General features: G+C 45.7%; 1 protein-coding gene across 7 annotated transcripts in view; it reads left to right on the forward strand.

Moving 5' to 3' along the window:
* The window catches only part of smad1 (SMAD family member 1), a 142,531-nt gene that overhangs the window by 114,126 nt on the left and 2,743 nt on the right, over nt 1-25,662 (forward strand). For all 7 annotated transcript variants that reach the window (XM_070871563.1, XM_070871569.1, XM_070871560.1 and 4 more), the window contains 2 exons: nt 1,294-1,515; nt 2,595-2,851. In XM_070871563.1, coding sequence (XP_070727664.1) covers nt 1,294-1,515; nt 2,595-2,851 — 479 coding nt within the window. The remainder of the gene's footprint in view (nt 1-1,293; nt 1,516-2,594; nt 2,852-25,662) is intronic.

Consider the following 25,662-nt stretch of genomic DNA (forward strand, 5'->3'; position numbering starts at 1 on the left):
TGTGGCGAGTGAAGTCGGTGGCGGGTCCCGATCCCGCTGCTGGCTCCATCCCACTGTCTGAAATAAATTTCCCTTGATGGGGCTTGTTAAATTAGGGCCCTGCTCAGCGCGTTTCCTGGCCAATTAGAGAAAGTGGGTCAGGTGATGTCATTTGATGACGTGTCGTCAGCCGGTTTCCTTAAAGGGACTGTTATAAATGTAAACTTGTATTTACTCTGTGCAGCCACCAGAGGGCTCATCCCCTGGAGTCCCAAAGGATCCCATAATCCCTTGGAGCACAGGTATTTAAGGAGGCCTCACAGGTTGGAGAGGCACTCTGGAGACCTGCAATAAAAGACTACGGTCACACTTTACTTTGAGCTCACAGTGTTCAGTCTGACTTTCTCCATACACAACAGGGACCATGTCCAAATTTATTTTGACATTTTGTACTGTCAGTGTTCTACAGCACTGAGGTGCTGCAAACACTGACAAACACTGCACAATGGTGCAGGGCTGCTGTACCCAGGCTCTCCCATGACTCCCTCCATATGCTGACTTATGTCACTTCAATCATAATGTAATTGTGCAAGTGCTTAAGATAATGGCCTTGAAATTACGGTCGGAGGCGTAGCTAAGAAGTATGCAGCTGACCTCCAAAAGAAATCCATACTTACCTGGTGCTTGTTTTGCTGCAGAGTTGAGCACAGTGTAGTGGTCCATGGATCCCGGGGTGCACCGTATGCGTAAGTGTGCCTGGGGTCACGTGGGGCGGTGCTCCAATCAGGAAATGAAATCTCTAATGCCCATTCATTGTTTTTTAGTTTCACTCACCCCAGTAAATTAATTAATAAATAAATCAGTGTCTCATTCTTGGTAGAGTTGTGTTGGGATGAGGAGATATTTAAGTGGATATAGATATTTATTTCAAGATTTTTTTTTTAACATGACTGGTGTATGTTTCACGCTGCTGCATATCCCCACTTAAACAGTAATTGCGCCTTTTTACATGAGCCATAAAATTTTCATGTGTAATTGCTGGGAAGTTGGTGGACAATTAGGATTTTGCAGTCTGAGCGGATGGTCTGTCAAATTGGAACTTGACCGATCGCAAGTTCGGGATTTAGCACATGCGCAACACATGCAGAAATCTGGAACTTGCTGTTCATTTCAAAGGCAGTATACGGCGTGCTCAGAGTACATACTCATACTAACTGCAAATTCTGCTGCAATGTTTTCTCTCAAACTGATTTGTTGGTGATGGGAGCAGCTGTTAATTTAGAAGGAATATTAATGGTAACTTCCCTCTTTCAGATGTTCAACCAGTTGCTTATGAGGAACCAAAACACTGGTGCTCTATTGTCTATTATGAGCTGAATAACCGTGTGGGAGAAGCTTTCCAAGCCTCCTCTACTAGCGTCTTAGTGGATGGTTTTACTGATCCCTCAAACAACAAGAATAGATTCTGCCTCGGGCTTCTGTCCAATGTGAATCGTAATTCAACCATTGAAAACACCAGGAGACATATTGGCAAAGGTAATCTCTCAATTTTTAACTTTTGTGGAAAATATTACATTTCGAACCCAAGAAGTTTGGGGTTTCACATCCTCCCATTGTATTGAATAGTACATCAGAAAGAGATCTCAAGTTTATAAAAATATTAATTGTTCAAGTTGCTAGGCTTTTTTCTATCTTTAAAATAACCAAATAATCTATTTTTGATCGTGTTGCTGGAGGGAGAAATATTAGCCAGGATGTTCTGAGGAGTTTGTGCTGGCAATTTCCCATTTTAGCCCACTCCTAAACACCATCTAGTGGCCAGATTGAGCAATGATCAAGGCCTAGAATGAAACGAACAGTCTTTCTGCTCATCTAGAAAAATGCCGTGACCCAAATACTTCAAAACTGAGGGGGGAAAATACGAATGTCTGCTCTTTTCAAATATTGCCATAGGATCTTCATTTCCTTATCTCATTTGAAAGACACTTTCTGAAAATGCAGCGTATCCTCAGTACTGCAATGGTTGTTCTCGAGTGTTGGACTAGGGAAAAGTAACTTGTACTACAGGTGTAGCGTCCTGAATCCGAGGCCGTTCCGCATTCCATGTTTTTCTGGACTTTGGAATGTCTTTCTGATGTCACGAATCCGGAAACACTCGAGCCCAGGTTCGGGTGTGTCCGGATTTTGGAACGTCAGAAAAGATGAGGGAGGTGCTCGCTGAGGAGCTGTTCGGGTTGCCGGCCCCGTCGATGAGATCGCCGGGCGGGACCCCGCCGAGGAGGAGCTGATTGGGCGGGGCCCCGCCGAGGAGGCCCTGAGGCAAGGGCAGCAGCGGTGAGGCCCGAGGTCGGGCAGCAGCGTGACCTCGATGTCGGTGGTCCGGATTCCGGAACATTTTACGGATTCTGTACAACCCTGCCACCAATTGTAGATTGCCATAATTTAGAGAAGCTTGGAGATGTGCAATAAATAACTTGCATTTATACAGTGCTTGACGTGCTGTGGACATCTCGAGGCACTTCAGGAGCAATGAATTACTTTTGAAATGTAGTCCTTATTTAGGCAAGTGGGCGTAGTAGTATATGGAAAGCAAACCTGTGTCTATTGATTTTCAGGTGTTCACCTTTACTATGTTGGTGGAGAAGTGTATGCTGAATGCTTGAGCGACAGTAGTATTTTTGTACAAAGTCGAAACTGCAATTATCATCATGGCTTCCATCCAACGACTGTCTGCAAGATCCCCAGTGGATGCAGTTTGAAGATCTTCAACAATCAAGAGTTCGCCCAGCTTTTGGCCCAGTCGGTAAACCATGGCTTTGAAGCGGTTTATGAACTTACCAAGATGTGTACCATACGCATGAGTTTTGTAAAGGTAATAGAATTTGTATAGAAATTATCCAAAATCAAACTAAATGCTTGCTAATTTTCATTTAGTAAGAGAAACTAGATAAATATATGAGAGAGAAAGGAATAGAAGGATATGTTGCTAGAGTGAGATGAATTAAATAGAGTGGGAGGAGGTTTGTGTGGAGCATAAACAACAGCATATGGAGGGAGGGAGAAGAATGATACTCCTCCACCTAATCCTCCGAAATCCCCTTCTAGAGTCTAGGCCAAATGACCTGTTACCTGTTGAGTATTTTTTTTCCTTCCTAGTGGGTCTCTTGTGTTCATGGAAAGTCAAATAATGTTATAAGAAAAAGGATGTTATGCCAAGTAGTATTACCTGAGATATTGACTTATCTACATTGCAGCAGTTTTGGGATCCAGGAGCACTAGGAAATGGGGCCTAGGGTCTGGTTGTACTGGGAAGGATCTCTGACTATTTTGAAGAGGGCGGGAGTGTTCAGGCAGGTAGCACTAGGAAGGGTATATCAAGGTTATGGGGAGCATTGGGGTGTTTCTGGGGTCAGGGAATACTGGGAATGCAGTCTTAGGGGGTTGTGAAACGGGAGGAATCCTGTGATCCAGGAGGACTGAGGAGGGGATTTGGGGGCATTAGGTGGAATAGTATATCTCTTTTCTTCCCCCAACCCCCTCACCCGCACCAGCACATTTCCACTTGTCAACCTCCTCCCCCTGACCTGTGTATATCCCTTTTTGCACCCTTAGGTACATAGGAGCAGGAGTAGGCCATTCAGCCACTCGAGCTTGTTCCTCCGTTCAGTTGGATCTTGGCTGATCTGTAACCTAATTGCATCCAGCCGCCTTGGCTCTACATCCCATAAGATTCTTGCTAGCCAAAGATATAATCAATCTTAGATTTAAAATTACTGCTCTTTGTGGCAGAGTGTTCCACATTCATACCACCCTTTGCATGAAGTGTTTCCTAACTTCTCTCCTAAATGGCCTGGCTCTGGTTTTAAGATCATGTCCCTTTGTCCTAGACTCCCTACCAGTGGAAAAATTTGTCTCTGTGCTAACAATTCCTTTCAAAATCCTAAAATTCTCAATCAACAGCAACAACTTGTATTTATATAGCGTCTTTAAATGTCCCAAGGCACTTCATGGGAGCGTTCTAAAACAAAATTTGTTTCTAAAACAAAAAACCGAACCACATGAGATATTAGGGTAGATAATCAAAAGCCTGATCAGAGATAGGTTTTAAGGAGTGTCTTAAAAGAGAGGTAGAGGGGCAGAGAGGCTTAGGCAAGGAATTCCAGAGCTGAAGGCATGGCTATCAATGCTGGAGCGATTTAAAAATTGGGTTGCTCAAGAGGCCAGAATTAGAGGAGCGCAGATATGAGGGTTGTGGGGCTGGAGGAGATTAGCGATAGAGGGGAAAGGCCATGGAGGGATTTGAAATCAAATTATAAAATTGAGGTGTTGCTTAAATGGGAGTCAATGTAGGTCAGCAAGCACAGGGGTGATGGGTGAACGGGACTTAGTGCGAGTTTGGACCCGAGTGACCGCAAGTTTATGGTGAGTAGAATGTGAGAGGCCAGCCAGGAGTGGAATAGTCAAGTCTAGAGGAACCAAAGGCATGGATGAGGGTTTCAGCAGCAGATGAGCTGAGGCGGGCAAAGCCGGGCGATGTTCCGGAGATGGAAATGGGCGGTCTGAGTGATGTCGCAGATGTCAGAAGCTCATTTCGGGGTCAGATGTGACAGCAAGGTTGCAAATCTGTCTGGTTCAGCCTCCGGCAGTTGCCAGGGAAAGGGATGGAGTTAAATGGTCAGGGAACGGAGTTTGTGACGGGGACCGAAGACAATGGCTTGTCTTCCCAATATTTAATTGGAGGAAATTTCTGCTCATGCCAGTACTGGATGTCGGACAAGCATTCTGACAATTTAGAGACAATGGAGGGTTCGAGAAGGTCGGTGTTGAGGTAGAGCTGGGTGTCATCAGCCTACATGTGGAAACTGACCAGGGGCCAAGGATAAATCCTTGGACATCAGAGGTAATGATGTAGGAGAGAGAAGCGAAACCATTGCAGGTGATTTTATGGCTATGATTGGATAGATAAAGGAACCAGAAAAATGCAGTCCCACCCATCTGGACAACAGTGGAGAGGTGTTGGAGAGGTCAACCGTGTCAAAGGTTGCATAAAGTACGAGGAGTGATAGTTTAAATTTGTCAGTCATGTAGGATGTCATTTGTGACTTTGATAGCCGTTTCAGTACTGTGGCAGGAATGGAAACCTGATTGGAGGGATTCAAAATATGGAGTTCTGGAAAAGATGGGCATGGATTTGGAAGGTGACAGCACAAAAGGGAGGTTGGAGATGTAGTGGTAATTTGCAAGGAAGGAGAAGTCAAGAGTTGTTTTGTTTCTGAAGAGAGGGGCGATGACAGCAAATTTGAAGGCGAAGAGGACAGTACCTGAGGAGAGAACCATTAAAACCACTAACACGGAAACCAGAAAGGGAAGTTGGGTGGTCAGCAGTTTAGTGGGAATAGGGTCGAGGGAGAAGGAAGTGGATCTCATGGGCAAGATCAGCTCGGCGAGGGCATGAGGAGAGATCGAAGAGATCTGATAAAAGATGGGAGTTGAGGGCTAGGGCAGGGGGGGGGAACCTTAGAGGAAGGGAGGGAAGTAGTAGAGGTAGCTGATCGGATGGTCTTATTCTTAGTGACAAAAAAGTCCATGTGGTCCTCGCATTTGTTGAAGGGTTAAAAAGACCGTTTGCAGTAGAGGAAAAAAAAGCCAGGATTATCATTGCATTCTAGAATGGTAAACATTTTGGCAGATGAGAGCAGGACCCGATAGTGCTTTTTGGTCCAGCCAGATCTGGCGGTGAATGGCTAAACCAGTTGCCTGCCAAATCTGTTCCTGTCTGCCTCCCTTAGCCTAAAGGGAGCGGAGATAAGGGTTGTACCAGGGGGAGCAGCCATGGTGTGAGAGTAATGGTTTTAATGGGAACTAGGGCATCAAAGGTGGAGGTGAGGGAGTGATTGAGCAGATTGGTAGCTGCAGAAATGTGGTGAATGGAGGGCCAAAGGGAGAGTTTTTTTCCTTCCAGGAGCAGACACAGAAGAAAGTAGGGTTGGGAGAACGATACAAGGAAGTGATGGAGATTGACACGAGGGGACTAGCAAGGGCGTGGCTGTGCATATGGGTTGGAAAGTTTAGTTGAAGGGAGAGATTAAGGGAGGTTGGGAAGTCAGTGAACTCAGGATGATGAATTAAGATGGAGGTTGAAAATCACCGAGGATGTGAAGTCGCTCAGTGCAGAGGCTGAGGGACTAAAGAAATGAAGCTATCTCGGTGAGAAAATGTTTGATACTTGGATGGGTGGTAGGGAACGGGGATTTTAAATGAGGTGAAAGGGATGGAACAAAGTGAGCTGCTCAAAGAAGCAGAGAGTGCCAGAGGAGTAGGGAAACAGATCAGGGTAGTGATTTGGTGATTAGAGCCACACAGCCAATGCGCCGGTCTGGGCGGGGCAAGTTTTGGACGGTGTAGCCAGGCAGGGAGACTTCATTTAGGGATAAGGTGTCATCACTCCTCAAGGCCATGATGTAGATGCAGTCATCCACAATAAGCTCATGGATGCAAAGGCCTTGTTCACAAGTGAATGGACATTCTGGAAGGAGATGCCGAGAGGGGACGGCGATAGCTGATCCGTTGGCATTTGCAGGGGTGTGTTGGGCAGTAAGGAGATTGGCAAGTTTAGCTCCCAGCGAGAACTGGGCGAGGTCAGCAAGAGAATAGGATGGGGCTGTTGGGATTGTGAGCGACAAGTGCCTCGGGTCATCAGAGGATGGCCAGAAGGGCACAGAATGGAGCTGTAGACTTATTTAAGATGGAGTCAAGCCTGGGACAGCGGCAGGAGAGTGGGAAGGTCAAGGAGTGTTGTGGGGGTTGGGATTTGAGAGGCCAGAGCACCCGAGAGGGGAGAAATGAAAGGCATGAAGACAGGAGGGTGAGGTCCAGAAGGGATAAAGAGAAAAGTAGTAAAAAGGAGGGAGAAAAAAGTGGAAATAGAAGTCATCGACTCGGGTCTGAAGCGGCAGCCAAAATACGCACAAAAATGGACACGAGCAGAATTTGAGTTACGTAGGCCTGGTTATGTAGCAATTATTAGGATACATATATCCTGGTGGTAACGGAATAGATAGGAGACAATAGGGAAACCAGAGTTAAAGTCGGGTTCCGTGGTGAGATAAAGTTGACATAGGTGGAGACGGCATGAAGCATTGATGAATTGTTCTCCAAGTTCGGAGACAGTTGTAGCGGGAGAGTGAAATCCAGAAGCTATTTGAAGGGTCAGCTATATTCCAGGAAATACAAGCCTAGTTTATGTAATCTCTCCTCATAACCTAACCCTTGAAGCCCTGGTAACATTCTGGTGAATCTGCACTGCAACTTCATCTCACCACGGAACCCAACTTTAACTCTGGTTTCCCTATTGTCTTCTATCTATTCCGTTGCCACCAGGATATATGTATCCTAATAATTGCTACATAACCAGGCCTACGTAACTCAAATTCTGCTTGTGTCCATTTTTGTGCGTATTTTGGCTGTCGCTTCAGACCCGAACCGATCACTTCTATTTCCACTTTTTCTCCCTCTTTTTTACTTCTTTTCTCTTTACCCCTCCTTGAAAGGCCAATATATTCTTTCTAAGATTTGGTGCCCAGAACTGTACACAGTACTCTCGATGTGGTCTAACCAGGGCTTTGATTTGCTGTAGCAAACATTCCTCCCCATTGTGTTCTAGCCCTCCAGTTATAATAGCTAACATTCCATTAGCGTTTTTGATTATATTTTGTACCGGGCTACTACTATTTTAGTGATCTGTGTATGTGGACTCCGAAATCTCTTTGGATCTCTACAGTTTCTAGCTTTTCACCATTTAAATAATTCGGATCTATCCTTTTTTTTTAAACCCAAAATTAATTCCGCACGTGTGTTTTCGTTCCATTTAAAAGCTGGTGAGTCAGCTGCACGGGAACTCCAGAGCATTGGTTGAGGCCCCGTATTTGTGGGACACCGCTAGTCTTCCTTCCAATTAGAGTACATACCAATTATCCCGACGCTGCCCAACCAACCTCCTACCAGGTTAATAATTTGTCTTCAGTTCCATGAGCTTTAATTTATCTTAACTGTCTCTTAAATGGAACCTTATAGAATGCCTTCAGGGTAGTCCATTCTTATCCATCGACATTCCCCTGTCTACTACTTTAGTTACTTCCTCAAAAAATTCAACTTGGTTAGTTAAACATTACCTACCCTTTACAAATCCGTGTTGGTTCTCTCTAATCAGCTCAAATGTCCAAGTGCCCAGTCACTCTATCCTTGATTATAGATTCCAACAATTTCCCCACAACAGATGTTAGACTAACGGGTCTATAATTTCTTGGTTTTTCTCTCACCTTTCTTAAATAATGGAGTCACATTTGCAATCTTCCAATCTAAAGGGACAATTCCTGAATTGAGAGAGCTTAGGAAGATTATCGCTTAAAGCATCTGCAATTTCCTCTCCACCGTCCTTTAAAACCTCTGGTGGAAACCATGTCCTGGGGATTTGTCAGTCTTTATTGCCATTATTTTTATCTAAAACTATTTTCTTGCTTATGTTAACTTTGGTGATTTCCAATCCGTGATTCATTAATAATTTCCTTGGAACGTCATGTATATTATCCTCTTCCTCTACTTTGAAGACTGATAGGGAGGGAAACCTGCTGTTCTTACTGGGTCTGGCCTATATGTGACTCCAGACCCACAGCATTGTGGTTGACTTTTAACATAACATAAGAATTAGGAGCGGGGGGGGGGGCCATACAGCCCTTCAAAGATGATGATGGCTGATCTTCAAATTAAACTCCACTTTCCTGCCTGAACCCATACCCCCCTGATTCCCCTAGAGTCCAAAAGTCTTATCTCTTTCGGCATTGAATATGCTCAATGATTCAGCATCCACAGCCCTCGGGTAGAGAATTCCAAACATTCACAACCCTGAGTGAAGAAATACCTCATCTGTCTCAAATGGCCGACCTGTTATCCTGCGACTATGACCCCTAGTTCTAGACTGTCCAGCCAGGGGAAACAATCTCTCAGCATCTACCTTGTCAATCCCCCTCAGAATCCTATATGTTTCAATGAGATCACTTCTCATTCATCTAAACTCGAGTACAGGCCCAATCTGCTCATAGGATAACCCTCCTATCCCAGGAATCATACTAGTGAACCTTTGTTGCACCGCCTGTAAAGCAAGTATATCCTTCCTTACATAAGGAGACCAAAACTGTGCACTACTCCAAAGCTCTGTACATTTGCCCTCTGAAATGGCTTGGCAAGCCACTCAGTTCTACCAAACCGCTATGACAAAGTGTATGAATAAAACCGAACGTACCACCCGGCATCAACCGAGGCATCGGGTTCGGACATGACAAAGGCACACCCAGGCCAGTTGACCCTGCAAAGTCCTCCTCACCAACATCTGGGGACGTGCCAAAATTGGAAGAGCTGTCCCGCAGACTAGTCAAGCAACAGCCTGACAGTCATACTCTCAGAATCATACCTTTCAGCCACTGTCCTATTAGCCACTGTCCTATTAGCCTTCATCACCATCCTGGGTCATGCCATGTTCCAGCAGCAGGACAGACCTACCAGGCGTAGCGGCACAGCGGTATAAAGTCAGGAGGGAGTGACCGAGAGTCCTCAACATTGACTCCAGGCCCCATGAAGTCTCATGGCATCAGGTCAAACCTGGGCAAGGAAACCTGCTAATTACCACCTACCACCCTCCCTCAACCGATGAATCAGTAGTCCTCCACATTGAACATCACTTGGAAGAAACACTGAAGGCAGCAAGGGCACACAACATACTTTTGGTGGAGGGCTTCCATGTCATCACCAAGAGTGGCTCAGTAGCACCACTGCACTACTGACTGAGCTGGCATGGTCCTGAAGGGCACAGCTGCCAGACTGGGCCTGCGGCAGGTGATGCGAGAACCAACACAAGGGCAATCCTACTTGACCTCGTCCTCACCAAGCTACCTGTTGCAGATGCATCTCTCCATGACAGTATTGATAGGAGTAACCACACCTATTAATACTCCTATCAATACTCGTATTAGTCCCATTTCCACACTGAGGACACCATGTTATGTGACACTAAGCTGGGTGGCAGTGTGTGCTGTGAGGGGGATACTAAGAGGCTGCAGGGTGACTTGGGTGAGTGGGCAAATACATGGCAGAGGTGATATAATGTAGATAAATGTGAGGTTATCCACTTTGGTGGTAAAAAGGCAGATTATTATCTGAATGGTGACAGATCAGTAAACTGGGAGGTGCAACGAGACCTGGGTGTCATCGTACATCAGTCATTGAAAGTTGGCATCCAGGTACAGCAGGCGGTGAAGAAGGCAAATGGCATGTTGGCCTTCATAGTGAGAGAATTTGAGTATAGGAGCAAGGAGGTCTTACTGCAGTTGTACAGGGCCTTGGTGAGGCCACACCTTGAATATTATGTACAGTTTTGGTCTCCTAATCTGAGGAAGGACGTTTTTGCTATTGAGTGAGTGCAGTGAAGGTTCACCAGACTGATTCCTGGGATGACAGGACTGACATATAAAGAAAGACTGGATCGACTAGGCTTACATTCACTGGAATTTAGAAGAATGAGAGGGGATCTCAAACATATAAAATTCTGATGGGATTGGACAGGTTAGATGCAGGAAGAATGTTCCCGATGTTGGGGAAGTCAAGAACCAGGGGTCACAGTCAAAGGATAAGGGGTAAGCCATTTAGGACTGAGATGAGGAGAAACTTCTTCACTCAGAGCTGAGCATGTGGAATTCTCTACCACAGAAAGTTGTTGAGGCCAGTTCGTTAGATATATTCAAAAGGGAGTTAGATGTGGCCCTTACGGCTAAAGGGATCAAGGGGTATGGAGAGAAAGCAGGAATGAGGTACTGAAGTACATGATCAGCCATGATATTGAATGGTGGTACAGGCTCGAAGGGCCGAATGGCCTACTCCTGCACCTATTTTCTATGTTTCTATTGCCACCATGCTAAATGGGATAGATTCAGAACAGATCTAGCAGATCAAAATCCATGAGGTGCTGTGGGCCATCAGCAGCAGCAGAGTTGTAATCTACCACAATCTGTAACCTCATGGCCTGGCATATCCCTCACTCTACCATTACCATCAAGCCAGGAGACCAACCCTGGTTCAATGAAGAGTGTAGAAGAGCATGCAAGGAGCAGCACCCAGCGTACCTAAAAATGAGATGCCAGCCTGGTGAAGCTACAACACAGGACTGCATGCATGCTAAACAGCGGAAGCAATGTGCGAGAGCCGGAGCTAAGCAGCCAACAGATCAGATCAATGCTCTGCAGTCATTCCACATCCAGTCATGAATGGTGGTGGACAACAAGCAGGAGCCGGAGGCTCCATAAACGTGCCGATCCTCAATTGTGGCAGAGTCCCCCACGTGAGTTTTTTAAAAATTCATTCATGGGATGTGGGCGTCGCTAGCATCCCTAATTGCCCTTGAGAAGATGGTGGTGAGTCGCCTTCTTGGACCGCTGCAGTCCGTGTGGTGAAGGTACTTCCACAGTACTTTTAGAGAGGGAGTACCAGGATCTTAACCCGGTGATGATATACTTCAAAGTCAGGATGGTGTGTGACTTGGAGGGGAACGTGGAGGTGGTGGTGTTCCCATGCTCCTGCTGCCCTTGTCCTTCTAGGTGGTAGAGGTCGGCGTTTGGGAAGTGCTTCCAAAGAAGCTTGACGAGTTGCAGATGGTACACACTGCAGCCATGGTACACTAGTGGGAGTTGTGTACAGACCACCAAACAGTAGTAGTGAGGTTGGGGATGGCATCAAACAAGAAATTAGGGATGCGTGCAATAAAGGTTACAGCAGTTATCATGGGCGACTTTAATCTACATGCAGATTGGGCTAACCAAGCTGGTAGCAATGCGGCGGAGGAGGATTTCCTGGAGTGTATTAGGGATGGTTTTCTAGACCAATATGTCGAGGAACCAATTAGAGAGCTGGCCACCCTAGACTGGGTGTTGTGTAATGAAAGGACTAATTAGCAGTCTTGTGCGAGGCCCCTGGGGAAGAGTGACCATAATATGGTAGAATTCTTAAGATGGAGAGTGACGGTGTTAATTCAGAGACTAGGGGTCCTGAACTTAAGGAAAGGTAACTTCGATGGTATGAGACGTGAATTGGCTAGGATAGACTGGCGAATGATATTTAAAGGGTTGACAGTGGATAGGCAATGGCAAACATTTAAAGATCACATGGATGAACTTCAACAATTGTACATCCTTGTCTGGAGTAAAAATAAAGAGGAAAGTAACTCAACAGTGGCTCACCAGGAAAATTAGGGATAGTGTTAAATCCAAGGAAGAGGCATATAAATTGGCCAGCAAACCTGAGGACCTGGAGAAATTTATAATTCAGCAGAGGAGGACAAAGGGTCTAATTAGGAGGAGGGAAAAATAGAGTATGAGAGGAAGTTTGCAGGGAACATAAAAATTGACTGCAAAAGCTTCTATAGATATGTGAAGAGAAAAAGATTAGTTAAGACCAATGTAGGTCCTTTGCAGTCAGAATCAGGTGAATTTATAATGGGGAACAAAGAAATGGCAGACCAATTGAACAAATACTTTGGATCTGTCTTCTCTAAAGAAGACACAAATAACCTTCCGGAAATAATAGGGGTCAGAGAGTCTAGCGAAAAGGAGGAACTGAAGGAAATCCTTATTAGTCAGGAAATTGTGTTAGGAAAAATGATGGGATTGAAGGCCGATAAATCCCCAGGGCCCGATAGTCTGCATCCCAGAATACTTTAAGGAAGAGGTCCTAGAAATAGTGGATGCATTGGTGATCATTTTCCAGCAATCTATAGACTCTGGATCAGTTCCTATGGGCTGGAGGGTTGCTAATGTAACAACACTTTTTTTTTAAAAAGGAGGGAGGAGGGAAAACAGGGAATTATAGACCTGTTAGCCTAACATCGGTGGTGGGAAAATGTTGGAATCAATTATTAAAGATGAAATAGCAGCGCATTTGGAAAGCAGTGACAGGATGGGTCCAAGTCAGCATGGATTTATGAAAGGAAAATCATGCTTGACAAATCTTCTAAAATTTTTTGAGGATGTAACTAGTAGAGTGGACAAGGGAGAACCAGTGGATGTGGTGTATTTGGACTTTGAAAAGACTTTTGACAAGGTCCCACACAAGAGATTAGTGTGCAAAATTAAAACAAATGGTATTGGGTGTAATGTATTGACGTGGATAGAGAACTGGTTGGCAGACAGGAAGCAGAGAGTCGGGATAAAAGGGTCTTTTTCAGAATGGTAGGCAGTGACCAGTGGGGTGCTGCAGGGTTCAGTGCTTGGACCCCAGCTATTTGCAATATACATCAGTGATTTAGATGAAGGAATCGAATGTACTATCTCCAAGTTTGCAGATGACACAAAGCTGGGTGTCTGTGTGAGCTGTGAGGGGGACGCTAAGAGGCTGCAGGGTGACTTGGACAGGTTAGGTGAGTGGGCAAATGCATGGCAGATGCAGTTTAATGTGGATAAATGTGAGATTATCCACTTTGGTGGCAAAAACAAAGACAGAATATTACCTGAATTGTGGCTGATTAGGAAAAGGGGAGGTGCAACGAGACCTGGGTGTCATGGTACATGAGTCATTGAAAGTTGGCATGCAGGTGCAGCAGGCGGTGAAGAAGGCAAATGGCATGTTGGCCTTCATAGCTAGAGGATTTGAGTATAGCAGCAGGGAAGTCTTACTGCAGTTGTACAGAGCCTTGGTGAGGCCACACCTGGAATATTGTGTTCAGTTTTGGTCTCCTAATCTGAGGAAGGAGGTTCTTGCTATTGAGGGAATACAGTGAAGGTTCACCAGATTGATTCCCGGGGTGGCAGGACTGACATATGAGGAGAGACTGGATCAACTGGGCTTGTATCCACTGGAGTTTTGAAGAATGAGGGGGATCTCATCGAAACATATAAAATTCTGACGGGATTGGACAGGTTAGAGGCAGGAAGAATGTTCCCATTGCTGGGGAGTTCCAGAACCAGGGGTCACCGTCTAAGAACAAGGGGTAAGCCATTTAGGATCGAGATGAGGAGAAACTTCTTCACTCAGAGTGGTTAACCTGTGGAATTCTCTACCGCAGAAAGTTGTTGAGGCCAGTTCGTTAGATATATTCAAAAGGGAGTTAGATATGGCCCTTACGGCCAAAGGGGTGTGGAGAGAAAGCAGGAAAGGGATACTGAGGTTGAATGATCAGCCATGATCTTATTGAATGGCAGTGCAGGCTCGAAGGGCCGAATGGCATGCTCCTGCACCTAATTTCTATGTTTCTATGTGATGGAGGGAGTGAATGTTTAAGGTCCTGGATGGGGTGCCAATCAAGTGGACTGCTTTGTCCTGGATGGTATAGAGCTTCTTGAGTAGTGTTGGAGTTGCAGTCGTCCAGGCAAGTGGAGTGCATTCCATCATACTTGTGCCTTGTAGATGGTGGAAAGCCTTTGGGGAGTCAGGAGGTGAGGCACTTGCCACAGAATACCCAGCCTCTGACCTGCTCTTGTTGCCATAATAGTTATGTGGCTGGTCCAGTTAAATTTCTGGTCAATGGTGACCCCCCAGGCTGTTGATATTGCAGGTTTCAGCAATGGTAATGCCGTTGAATGTCATAGGGCATTGGTTAGACTCTTGCTTTTTGGAGATAGTCATTGCCTGGCACTTATATGGTTCAAATGTTATATGCAACTTATCAGCCCAAGGCTGAATGTCGTCCAGGTCTTGCTACATGCAGGCACGGTCTGCTCCATTATCTGTGAAGTTGCGAATAGCACTGAACATTGTGCAGTCATCAGCGAACATCCCCACATCTGATCTTATGATGGAGCGAAGGTCATTGATGAAGCAGCTGAAGATGGTTGGGCCTAGGACACTGCCCTGAGGAACTCCTGCAGCGATGCCCTGGGGCTGTGATGATTGACCTCCAACCATCTTCCTTTGTGTTAGGTATGACTCCAGCCAGTGGAGAGTTTGCACCCTGATTCCTATTGACTTCAGTTTTACTAGGGGTCCTTGATGCCACACTTGGTCAAATGGTGCTTGATGTCAAGGGCAGTCACTCTCACCTCTCCTCTGGAATTCAGCCCTTTCATCCATGGTTGGACCAAGGCTGTAATGAGGTCTGGAGCCAAGTGGTCCTGGCGGAACCCAAACTGGGCATTGGTGCGCAGGTTATTGGTGAGTAAGTGCCACTTGATAGGACTGTTGACAACACCGTCCATCATTTTTCTGATGATTAAGAGTAGACTGATATGGCGGTAATTTTCTGGATTGGATTTGTCCAGCTTTTTGTGGACAATACCTGGGCAGTTTTCCACATTGTTGGATAGATACTAGAGTTGTAGCTGTACTGGAATAGCTTGGCTAGAGTTGTGGCTAGTTCTGGAGCACAAGTCTTCAGCACAATAGCCGGGATGTTGTCGGGGCCAATACCCTTTGCTGTATCCAGTGCACTCAGTCGTTTCTTGATCACGTGGAATGAATCGAATTGACTGAAGACTGGCTTCTGTGATGGTGGGCCAATATGGATCATCCACTCAGTACTTCTGGCTGACGATGGTTCTAAACGCTTCAGCCTTGTCTTTTGCACTCGCGTGCTGGGCTCTGCCATCATTGAGGTTGGGGATATTCATGGAGCCTGCTCCTTCCGCTAGTTGTTTAATGGTCCACCACCATTCACAACTGGATATGGTAAAAGATGAGGCTGAATCGTTGGCAGTTATCTTCAGCCAGAAGTGCCAAGTGGGTGATCCATTTCGGCCTCCTCCTGAAGTCCCCGCCAATTCAGTTCACTCCACGTGATATCAAGAAACGGCTGAGCGAGCTGCTTTGTCCTGGATTGTGTCGAGCTGCTTCAGTGTTGTTTGGAGCTACACTCATCGAGGCAAGTGGAGATTATTCCATCACACTTCTGACTTGTGCCTTGTAGATGGTAGAAAGGCTTTGGGGAGTAAGGAGGTGAGACACTTGCAGCAGAATACCCAGTCTCTGACCCACTCTTGTTGCTACAGTATTTATGTGGCTGGTCCAGTTATGTTTCTGATCAATGATGGCCCCTAAGATGATGTGGGGAATTCGGCAAAGGTACTGCCGTGAATGTCAACAGGCGGTGGTTAGACACTCGCTTGTTGGCGATAGTCATTGCCTGGCATTTGTGTGGTGCGAATATTACTTGCCACTTAATTGCACAGGCCTGAATGTCATAGAATCATAGAAATTTACAGCACGGAAGGAGGCCATTTCGGCCCACGCCGGCCGACAAAGAGTTACCCAGACTAATCCTACTTTCCAGCTCTTGGTCTGTAGCCCTGTATGTTATGGCACTAAAAGTGCACATCCAAGTACTTTTTAAATGTGGTGAGGGTTCCTGCCTCTACCACCTTTTCAGACAGTAAGTTCCAGGCCCTCACCACCTCTGGGTGAAGAAACGTCCCCTCAAATCCCCACTAAACCTCCTACCAATTACTTTAAATCTATGCCCCCTGGTTGTTGACCCCTCTGCTCAGAGAAAAAGGTCCTTCCTATCCACTCTATCTGGGCCCCTCAATAAGATCTCACCTCCGCCTCTTCTGTTCTAAAGAAAACAAACCCAGCCTTTTTAATCTTTGCTCATAGCTAAAATTCTCCAGTCCAGGCAACATCCTCAAATTTCTGCTGTACCCTTTATAGTGCAATCACATCTTTCCCGTAATGTGATGACCAAAACTGCATGCAGTAGTCTAGCTGTGGCCTCACTAGTGTTTTGTACAGTTCAAGCATAACCTCCCTATATTCTATACCTCGGCTAATAAAGGCAAGTATACCATATGCCGCCTTAACCACCTTATCAACTTGGCCTGCTACCTTCAAGGATCTGTGGATATACACTCAAGTCCCTTAGTTCCTCTACACTTCAGTGACCTACCATTTAATGTGTATTTCATTATTAACCCTCCCCAAGTGCATTACCTCACACTTCTCCTCCGGATTGAATTCCATTTGCCTCTGTCCAGCCCACCTGGTCAGTTCATTGATATCTTCTTGCAGTCTGCAGCTTCCTTCCATACAAAAGATTAATGTGCAAAGTTAAAGCACATGGGATTGGGGGTAGTGTACTGACATGGATTGAGAACTGGTTGTCAGACAGGAAGCAAAGAGTAGGAGTAAATGGGGACTTTTCAGAATGGCAGGCAGTGACTAGTGGGGTACCGCAAGGTTCTGTGCTGGGGCCCCAGCTGTTTACACTGTACATTAATGATTTAGACGAGGGGATTAAATGTAGTATCTCCAAATTTGCGGATGACACTAAGTTGGGTGGCAGTGTGAGCTGCGAGGAGGATGCTATGAGGTTGCAGAGTGATTTGGATAGGTCAGGTGAGTGGGCAAATGCATGGCAGATGAAGTATAATGTGGATAAATGTGAGGTTATCCACTTTGGTGGTAAAAACAGAGACAGACTGTTATCTGAATAATGACAGATTAGGAAAAGGGGAGGTGCAACGAGACCTGGGTGTCATGGTACATCAGTCATTGAAGGTTGGCATGCAGGTACAGCAGGCGGTTAAGAAAGCAAATGGCATGTTGGCCTTCATAGCGAGGGGATTTGAGTTCAGGGGCAGGGAGGTGTTGCTACAGTTGTACAGGGCCTTGGTGAGGCCACACCTGGAGTATTGTGTACAGTGTTGGTCTCCTAACATGAGGAAGGACATTCTTGTTATTGAGGGAGTGCAGCGAAGATTCACCAGACTGATTCCCGGGATGGTGGGACTGACCTATCAAGAAAGATTGGATCAACTGGGCTTGTATTCACTGGAGTTCAGAAGAATGAGAGGGGACCTCATAGAAACGTTTAAAATTCTGATGGGTTTAGACAGGTTAGATGCAGGAAGAATGTTCCCAATGTTGGGGAAGTCCAGAACCAGAGGTCACAGTCTAAGGATAAGGGGTAAGCCATTTAGGACCGAGATGCGGAGGAACTTCTTCACCCAGAGAGTGGTGAACCTGTGGAATTCTCTACCACAGAAAGTTGTTGAGGCCAATTCACTAAATATATTCAAAAAGGAGTTAGATGAAGTCCTTACTACTAGGGGGATCAAGGGGTATGGCGAGAAAGCAGGAAAGGGGTACTGAAGTTGCATGTTCAGCCATGAACTCATTGAATGGTGGTGTAGGCTAGAAGGGCCGAATGGCCTACTCCTGCACCTATTTTCTATGTTTCTATGTTTCTTCATTATCGACCACGCAGCCGATTTTAGTATCAGCTGCAACCTTCTTAATCATACCCCCTACATTCAAGTCTGAATCATTGATATATATCTCAAAAATCAAGGGACCTAATACTGAGCCCTGCAGAACCCCACTGGAAACAGCCACCCTGTGACAAAAACACACATCAACCATTACCCTGTTCTTCCTGCCTCTGAGCCAATTTTGGATCCAATTTGCCACTTTGGCCTGGATCCCATGGGCTTTTACTTTCGTGACCAGTCTGCCATGTGAGACCTTATCAAAAGCCTTGCTAAAATCCATATACTTTACATCAAATGCCTGCCTTCATCCACCTTCCTTGTTACCACCTCAAAAAATTTGTCAGACATGACCTTCCCTTAACAAATCCATGCTGACTGTCCTTGATTAATCCGTGTCTTTCTAAATGAAGATTTATCCTATCCCTCAGAACTTTTTCCAATAATTTTCCCACCACCGAGATTAGGCTGACTGGCCTGTAATTACTCAGTCTATCTCTTTCTCTGTTTTTTAACAAAGGTACCACGTTAGCAGTCCTCCGGCACCACACCTGTAGCCAAAGAGGATTGAAAAATTATGGTCAGAGCCTCTGCTATTTCCTCTTTTGTTTCTAGTCCAGATCTTGCTGTATGCAGGCATGGACTGCTTTGTTATCTGTGGAGTTGCGAATAGAACTAAATACTGGAATCATCAGCGAATATCCTGAATTCTGACCTTATGATGGAGGGAAGGTCATTGATGAAGCAGCTGAAGATGGTTGGGCCTCGGACACTGCCCTGATGTCCAGGGGCTGAGATGATTGACCTCCAACAAGCATAAACATCTTCCTTTGTGCTTGGTTTCCCTCTGATTCCCATTGACTTCAGTTTTACTAGGGCTCCTTGATGCCACACTCTTGTCAATTGCTGTTTTGATGTCAAGAGCCATCTCTCTCTCCTCACCTCGCCTCACATCTGGAATTCAGCTCTTTTGTTCATGTTTGGACCAAAGCTGTAATGAGGTCTGGAGCCGAGTGGTCCTGGTGGAATCCAAACTGAGCATCGGTGAGCAGGTTATTGGTGAGTAAGTGCTGCTTGATAGCACTGTCGATGACGCCTTCCATCACTTTGCTGATGATTGAGAGTAGACTGATAGGGTGGTAATTGGATGGATTGGAGTTGTTCTGCTTTTTGTGGACAGGACATACCTGGGCAATTTTCCATATTGTTGGATAGATGCCAGTGTTGCAGCTGTACTGGAGCAGCTTGGCTGGAGGCGCGGCTAGTTCTAGAGCACATGTTTTCAGCAGGGCAGTAGGGATGTTGTCGGGGCCCATAGCCTTTGCTGTATCCAGTGCGCTGAGCCGTTTGTTGAGATCACATGGAGTAAATCGAATTGGCTGAAGACTGGCTTCTGTGATGATGGGGACTTTAGGAGGAAGCTGGTATAGATCATTCACTTACCACTTCTGGTTGAAGATTGTTGCAAATTCTTCAGGCTTGTCTTCTGCATTCACGTGCTGTGAGTCACCATCATTGAGGATGAGGATATTCATGGAGCCTACTCTTCCCATTAGTTTAATTGTCTACCACCATCACGACTTGATGTGGCAGGACTGCAGAATTTTGATCCGATCCGTTGCTTGTGATATTGCTTCACTCTGTCCATAGCATGATTCTTCCACTGTTCAGCATGCATGTAGTCCTGTGTTGCAGCTTCCCCAAGTTGGCACCTCATCGCTACGTATGCCTGGTGCGACTCTTGGCATGCTCTTCTACACACATTGAACCAGGATTGGTCCCCTTGCTTTATGGTAATGGTAGAGTAAGGGCTATGCCAGGCCATGAAATTACAGATTGTGGTGGAATACAAATCTAGTATCAGTAATGTTGACCATGAAACTAAATTGCATTGTTGTAAAAACCCATCTGATTCATTAATGTCCTTTAGGTAAGGAAGCCTGCCGTCCTTACCTGGTCTGGCCTATGTCACTCCAGACTCATGGATGCCCAATTGTAAGCTGCTAGATCTGTTATGAATCTGTCCCATTGAGCACGATGGTAGTGCCACACTACACAATAGAGGGTGTCCTCAGTGTGAACACGGGATTTTGTCCTCACAAGGTCTGTGCGTGGTCACTTCTACCAGTGCTGTCATAGACAAATGCCTCTGCGACTGGTAGATTGGTGAGGACGAGATCCAGTAGGTTTTTCCCTCGTGTTGGTTCTCACCATCTGCTGCAAGCCAAATCTGGCAGCTGTGTCCTTCAGATTGGCCATCTCCCAGTAGTGGTGCTACAGAGCCACTCTTTGTGATGGACATTGAAATCCCCCACCCAGAATACATTATATGTCCTTGCTACCCTCAGTGATTCTTCCAAGTGATGTTCAACATGGAGTAGTACTGATTTATCAGCTGAGGGAGGACAGTAGGTGGTAATCAGTAGGAGGTTTCCTTGCCCTACTTCACCTGAAGCCATGAGACTTCGAGACTGGAGTCAATGTTGAGGGCCGTTGCCTTCTGTCTGTATACCTCAGGTGGGTCTGTCCTGCTGGTGGTCATGGAGGACTCTGGAACATTGGCTGAAAGGTATGATTCTGTGAGTATGACTCAGGCTGTGGGACAGCTCTCCCAATTTTGGCACAAGTCCAAAGGAGGACTTTGCAGGGGAGACTGCGTTGGGTGTGCCAATGTCACGTCCAAAGCCCGGTGCCTAGGTCGATGCCAGATGGTTCGTAAGGTTTTATTCTTGGTGTTTCTCATAGCGGTTTGTTTCAGTGGAGTGTTGTAACAATAGCTCGGCCACATTGCTTTGAGTCTGGAGTCACAGGCCAGACCAGATAAGGACGGCAGGCTTCCTTACCTAAAGAATATTAATGAATCAGATGGGTTTTTACAACAATGCGATTAGTTTCATGGTCAACATTACTGATACTAGTTTTTTATTTCAGAATTATTTAATTAACTGAATTTAAATTCCCCAACTGCTGTGGTGTGGGTATTGAACTCGTGTCTCTGGATCATTAGTCCAGACCTGTGGGTTACTAGTCCAGTAACATAACCACTCTGCTACTATTCCCATTGAAGTAATTCCATTGCCCTGCTTTCTTCACCATAGTCATTGTTTGCTTCAAATATTTTCCCTTCAAATTTCAATGGTACCTGCCTCAACAATTCCCTATGACAAGACATTTTAATCTCCAAGAACCCTTTATGTAAAGAAATTTGTTGTAACCTCCCTTCACAGAGATCATTTTTACTTAGTGACCCCTTATCACTAACCCCGAAGCAAAGGAAATTTTTTTTCATAATTCACTACAAGAACTTTGCATAATTTTTTTAAACTTCTATTAATTCTCCTTTTAGTTTTTTTTGCCCAATGTAAATAGTCCCAGTATCTGAAGTCACTCCTCCTAACTATAGTTTCCCATCCCTACCATCATCTTGGTGAATCCAAGCTGCATGTTTGCTCTGACTTTAATGTCTTTCTTTTAATGGGGTACCCAAAATTGCATACGGTACTCTTACCGCCACAAATTTATCATTAGTCTGGTACTCTATGCCCTTATTTTAAAAAATATATATATATTGGTAGCTTTTTTTATGGCTGTGTGTGACCGCACTCACTTTCATGAATTACGTATTGGAGCCCTTGGTTTCTGTGTTCATCCACACCCTTAAGGACCTTACAGTTCAATGTATGCTTCCGTTCCTTGATTTTACTCCCATTTCTTGATTTTTCTTCCAGTAGCCTCTTGAGGCCATTTATCAAAAGCCTTTTTAAATTCTTTACACCCTACATCGTAATTTCCTTTATCCAGTCACTTCAACAACAAACTGAGTTTACCAACAACTGAGGTCCGACTAACTGGCCTGTAGTTCCCCAGTTTATGCTTCTGTCTCTTGTTGAACAAAGTATTACATTGACTACTATCCAGTCGAATGGCACAAGTTCAGTATTTAAGGAGGATTGAAAAATTGTGCCAGAACCTCTGCTGTCTCTTGACAGCCAAGGCTGCATACAATCAGAGCCCCCCCTTGAGTTCTCCTTTTTAAAAAAAAAAATAATTCAGAACCAAATCCTTTTCTAGTTATTTCTAACAATTGTTACCTGTCCTCTTCTAACATGACTATGTTCTTGTTTCCATCATTTGCAAACATCGATGTAAAATATTTATTTATTATCTCTACCTTACCTGCATCCTCCTCAATTAAACTCCTCCTTCATCCCCGAGTGGTCCTACTCTCTAACTGTTCTTTTACTTCCTCTCCGCATCTCTTTGCGGAGTGTACATTCACTTGTGGACAAGGCCCTTGCCATCCATAAGCTTAGCTTGGATGATTGCATCGACATCATGGCCCTGACGGAAACTTGGCTGAGAAATAATGACACCTTAACTTTACATGAAGCCTCCCAGCCTGACTATACCTTCCACCACTTGCCCCGCCCAGACCGCTGTGGTGGCGGTGTGGCTCTCATCATCAAATCACACCTTGGTCTGTTCCCCCTACTCCTCAGGCACACTCCTCCTTTCAATATCTCCCCTTATTCCACCCCTTTCACCTCATTTAACATTCCCGTTCTCTACCACCGACCCAGCTACGATAAAAACCTTATCGGCGAGATAGCCACTGCTTTCCTCCCTTAGCCTCTGCACCAAGCGACTCCTGATCATCGATGATTTCAACCTCCCTCTCAATTCGTCATGCTCGCTCTCCTCTGAGTTCACTACCCTCCTATCCTCCCTTAATCTCTCCCTCCATGTGAACTCCCCGACTCATATTCACGGCCACCCATTGACCTTGTCATCTCTCGTGGCCTTGCTCTTCCTACCATGTCAATTGCAGATAAGCCATCTCTGACCATTTCCTTGTCACTTTCAAACCACATCCCCCTTCCCCTATCCAACTCTACTTCTTTCTGCGTCCGCCCCTGGAAAAAATCTCTTCCCCCGACTCTCTTACAACTGCACTTATCAACTCCAAACTGTCCAGCCTTTGGCCTTCTATTCACCATGACATTTCTGCACCCATGCCCTCACCACCACCTTTGATGCCCTTGTCCCTATTAAAACCCACTCACTCACTCGCCCGCCCACCTGGTACAGCCCTCATCTTAGCTCCAAGTCCAAGGGGCGCAGACTTGAACGGATGTGGCCATTCGCCACCAGGTCTGGCTGGATCACACAAAGCATTATCGGGTCCTACACTTGTCTGCCAAAACTGCTCACTATTGCAGGATCATTCTCGACTGCTAACTGTCTTCTTAAACCCCTCTCTCCTGTCTCCACCACACTCGCCTCCAACAAGTACAAGGAGCTCATGGACGTCACTGTCTCAAAGATTGCGACCATCCGATCAGCTATCTCTGCCACTTCCCTTCCTTCCCCTAGCCCACCAGGCGAAAGTTCCTCTAAGGATCGCCCCCCCTCCCCCCGGCCCAGCTCTAAACTCGCATCTTTCTCCAGTTTCTCTGATCTCCTCTCTCGACCTTTCCATGCTCATCTTGTCCATGAGAGCCACTTCTTGCTCCCTTGACCCTATTCCCACTAAACTGCTGACTACCCAACTTCCCTTTCCATCACGTTAGCTGACATTGTTAATGGTTCTCGGGTACTGTTCCCCTCTCCTTCAAATCTGCCATCATCACCCCCTGCTCAAAAAAATAGCCCTTGATCCCCACTGTGCTCGCAAGCTACTACCCCATCTCCAACCTCCCATTCCTCTCCAAAGTCCTTGAATATGTTGTCGCCTCCCAGATCCATGCCCATCTTTCCCAGAACTCCATGTTGGAATCCCTTCAATCTGGTTTCCGTGCCTGCCACAGTACCGAAACGGCTCTCATCAAAGTCACAAATATATCCTTTGTGACTGACCAAGGTAAACTATCCCTCCTCGTCTTTCTCGACCTGTCTGCAGCCTTTGACACGGCTGAACACTCCATCCTCCTCGAACGCCTCTCCACCATCGTCCAGCTGGGTGGGACTGCACTCGCGTGGTTCCATTCTTATCTATCTAATCCTAGCCAGAAAGTCACCTGTAATGGCTTCTCATCCTACTCTGGCATCGTTACCTCTGGTGTCCCCCAAGGATCTATCCTTGGTTGTTTCCTATTTCTTATCTATATACAGCCCCTTGGCGACATCATCTGAAAACACAGCATCAGTTTCCACATGTACGCTGACGACACCCAGCTCTATCTCACTACCACTTCTATCGACCCCTCGACAAGTCTCTAAAATGTCAGACTCTGACATCCAGTACTGGATGAACATAAATTTTCTCCAATTAAATATTGGGAAGACCGAAGCCATTGTCTTCAGTCCCTGCCACAAACTGCGTTCCCTAACCACTGACTCCATCCCTCTCCCTAGCATCTGTCTGAAGCTGAACCAGAGTTCCCAACATAGATGGCATATTTGACCCTGAAATGAGCTTCCGGCTACATATCCACGGCATAACTAAAACCGCCTGTTTCCACCTCCGTAACATTGCCCGTCCCCACCCCTGCCTCAGCTCATCTATTCCTGAAACCCTCATCCATGCCTTTGTTAACTCTAGACGTGACTACTCCAATGCACTCCTGACTGGCCTCCCACATTCTACTCTACGTAAATTTGAGGTCATCCAAAACTTGGCAGCCCTTGTCCAAACTTACACTAAGTCCCGTTCACTCATCACCTCTGTGCTCGCTGACCAACATTGACTCCCGGTTAAGCAGCGCCTCGATTTCAAAATTCTCATCCTTGTTTACAAATCCATCCATGGCGTCGCCCCTCCTAATCTCCTTCAGCCTCACAACCACCCCCAAGATATCTGCATCTTCAAATCCTGCCCTCTTGAGCATCCCTGATTATAACTGCTCAACCATCAGTGGACATACCTTCAGCTGCCTAGGCTCTAAGCTCTCCCTAAACCTCTCCGCCTCGATCTCGCTTTCCTCTAAGACATTCCTTAAACCTTACCTCTTCGACCAAGATTTTATTCATCTGCCGTAATTTCTTACCTGGCTCGGTGTCAAATTCATTTTTTGTCTTGTAACACTCCTGTCAAGTGCCTTGGGACATTTTACCACATTACTTTTCATATATTTGTGAAATCCCTTGCTATATTTCCTTTTATATTATCTTTATTTTCTTTGCCCTTCTAATCGAGCTCCCTTTTCACCTCCGTTACATTTTCTGTATTCCTCATCAATGTTCCCCTTAATTATTTGGGGATGTGCGGCCTCGTCAAAATACCAGATCAGAACACGACTTTACTTTTTTGGGATCTGCTTGCAGTTCCTGATTAATTTGGTTTGTTAAAACGGGCATTGTAAATCTAATTCCTACTGGGTATGAATCCTTAGAACTAGTGTCTGAACATAAAAGATGACTGGTACAGGAAATGTAACACTGATACATTAAGAGACACTGTTCTGAAGTTGATGCAATCTAGTGCATTTTGGTGAGGAATTTTACTATGCAT

The sequence above is a fragment of the Pristiophorus japonicus genome, chromosome 2 (assembly GCF_044704955.1).
Source record: "Pristiophorus japonicus isolate sPriJap1 chromosome 2, sPriJap1.hap1, whole genome shotgun sequence".
NCBI classification, from domain to species: domain Eukaryota; kingdom Metazoa; phylum Chordata; class Chondrichthyes; family Pristiophoridae; genus Pristiophorus; species Pristiophorus japonicus.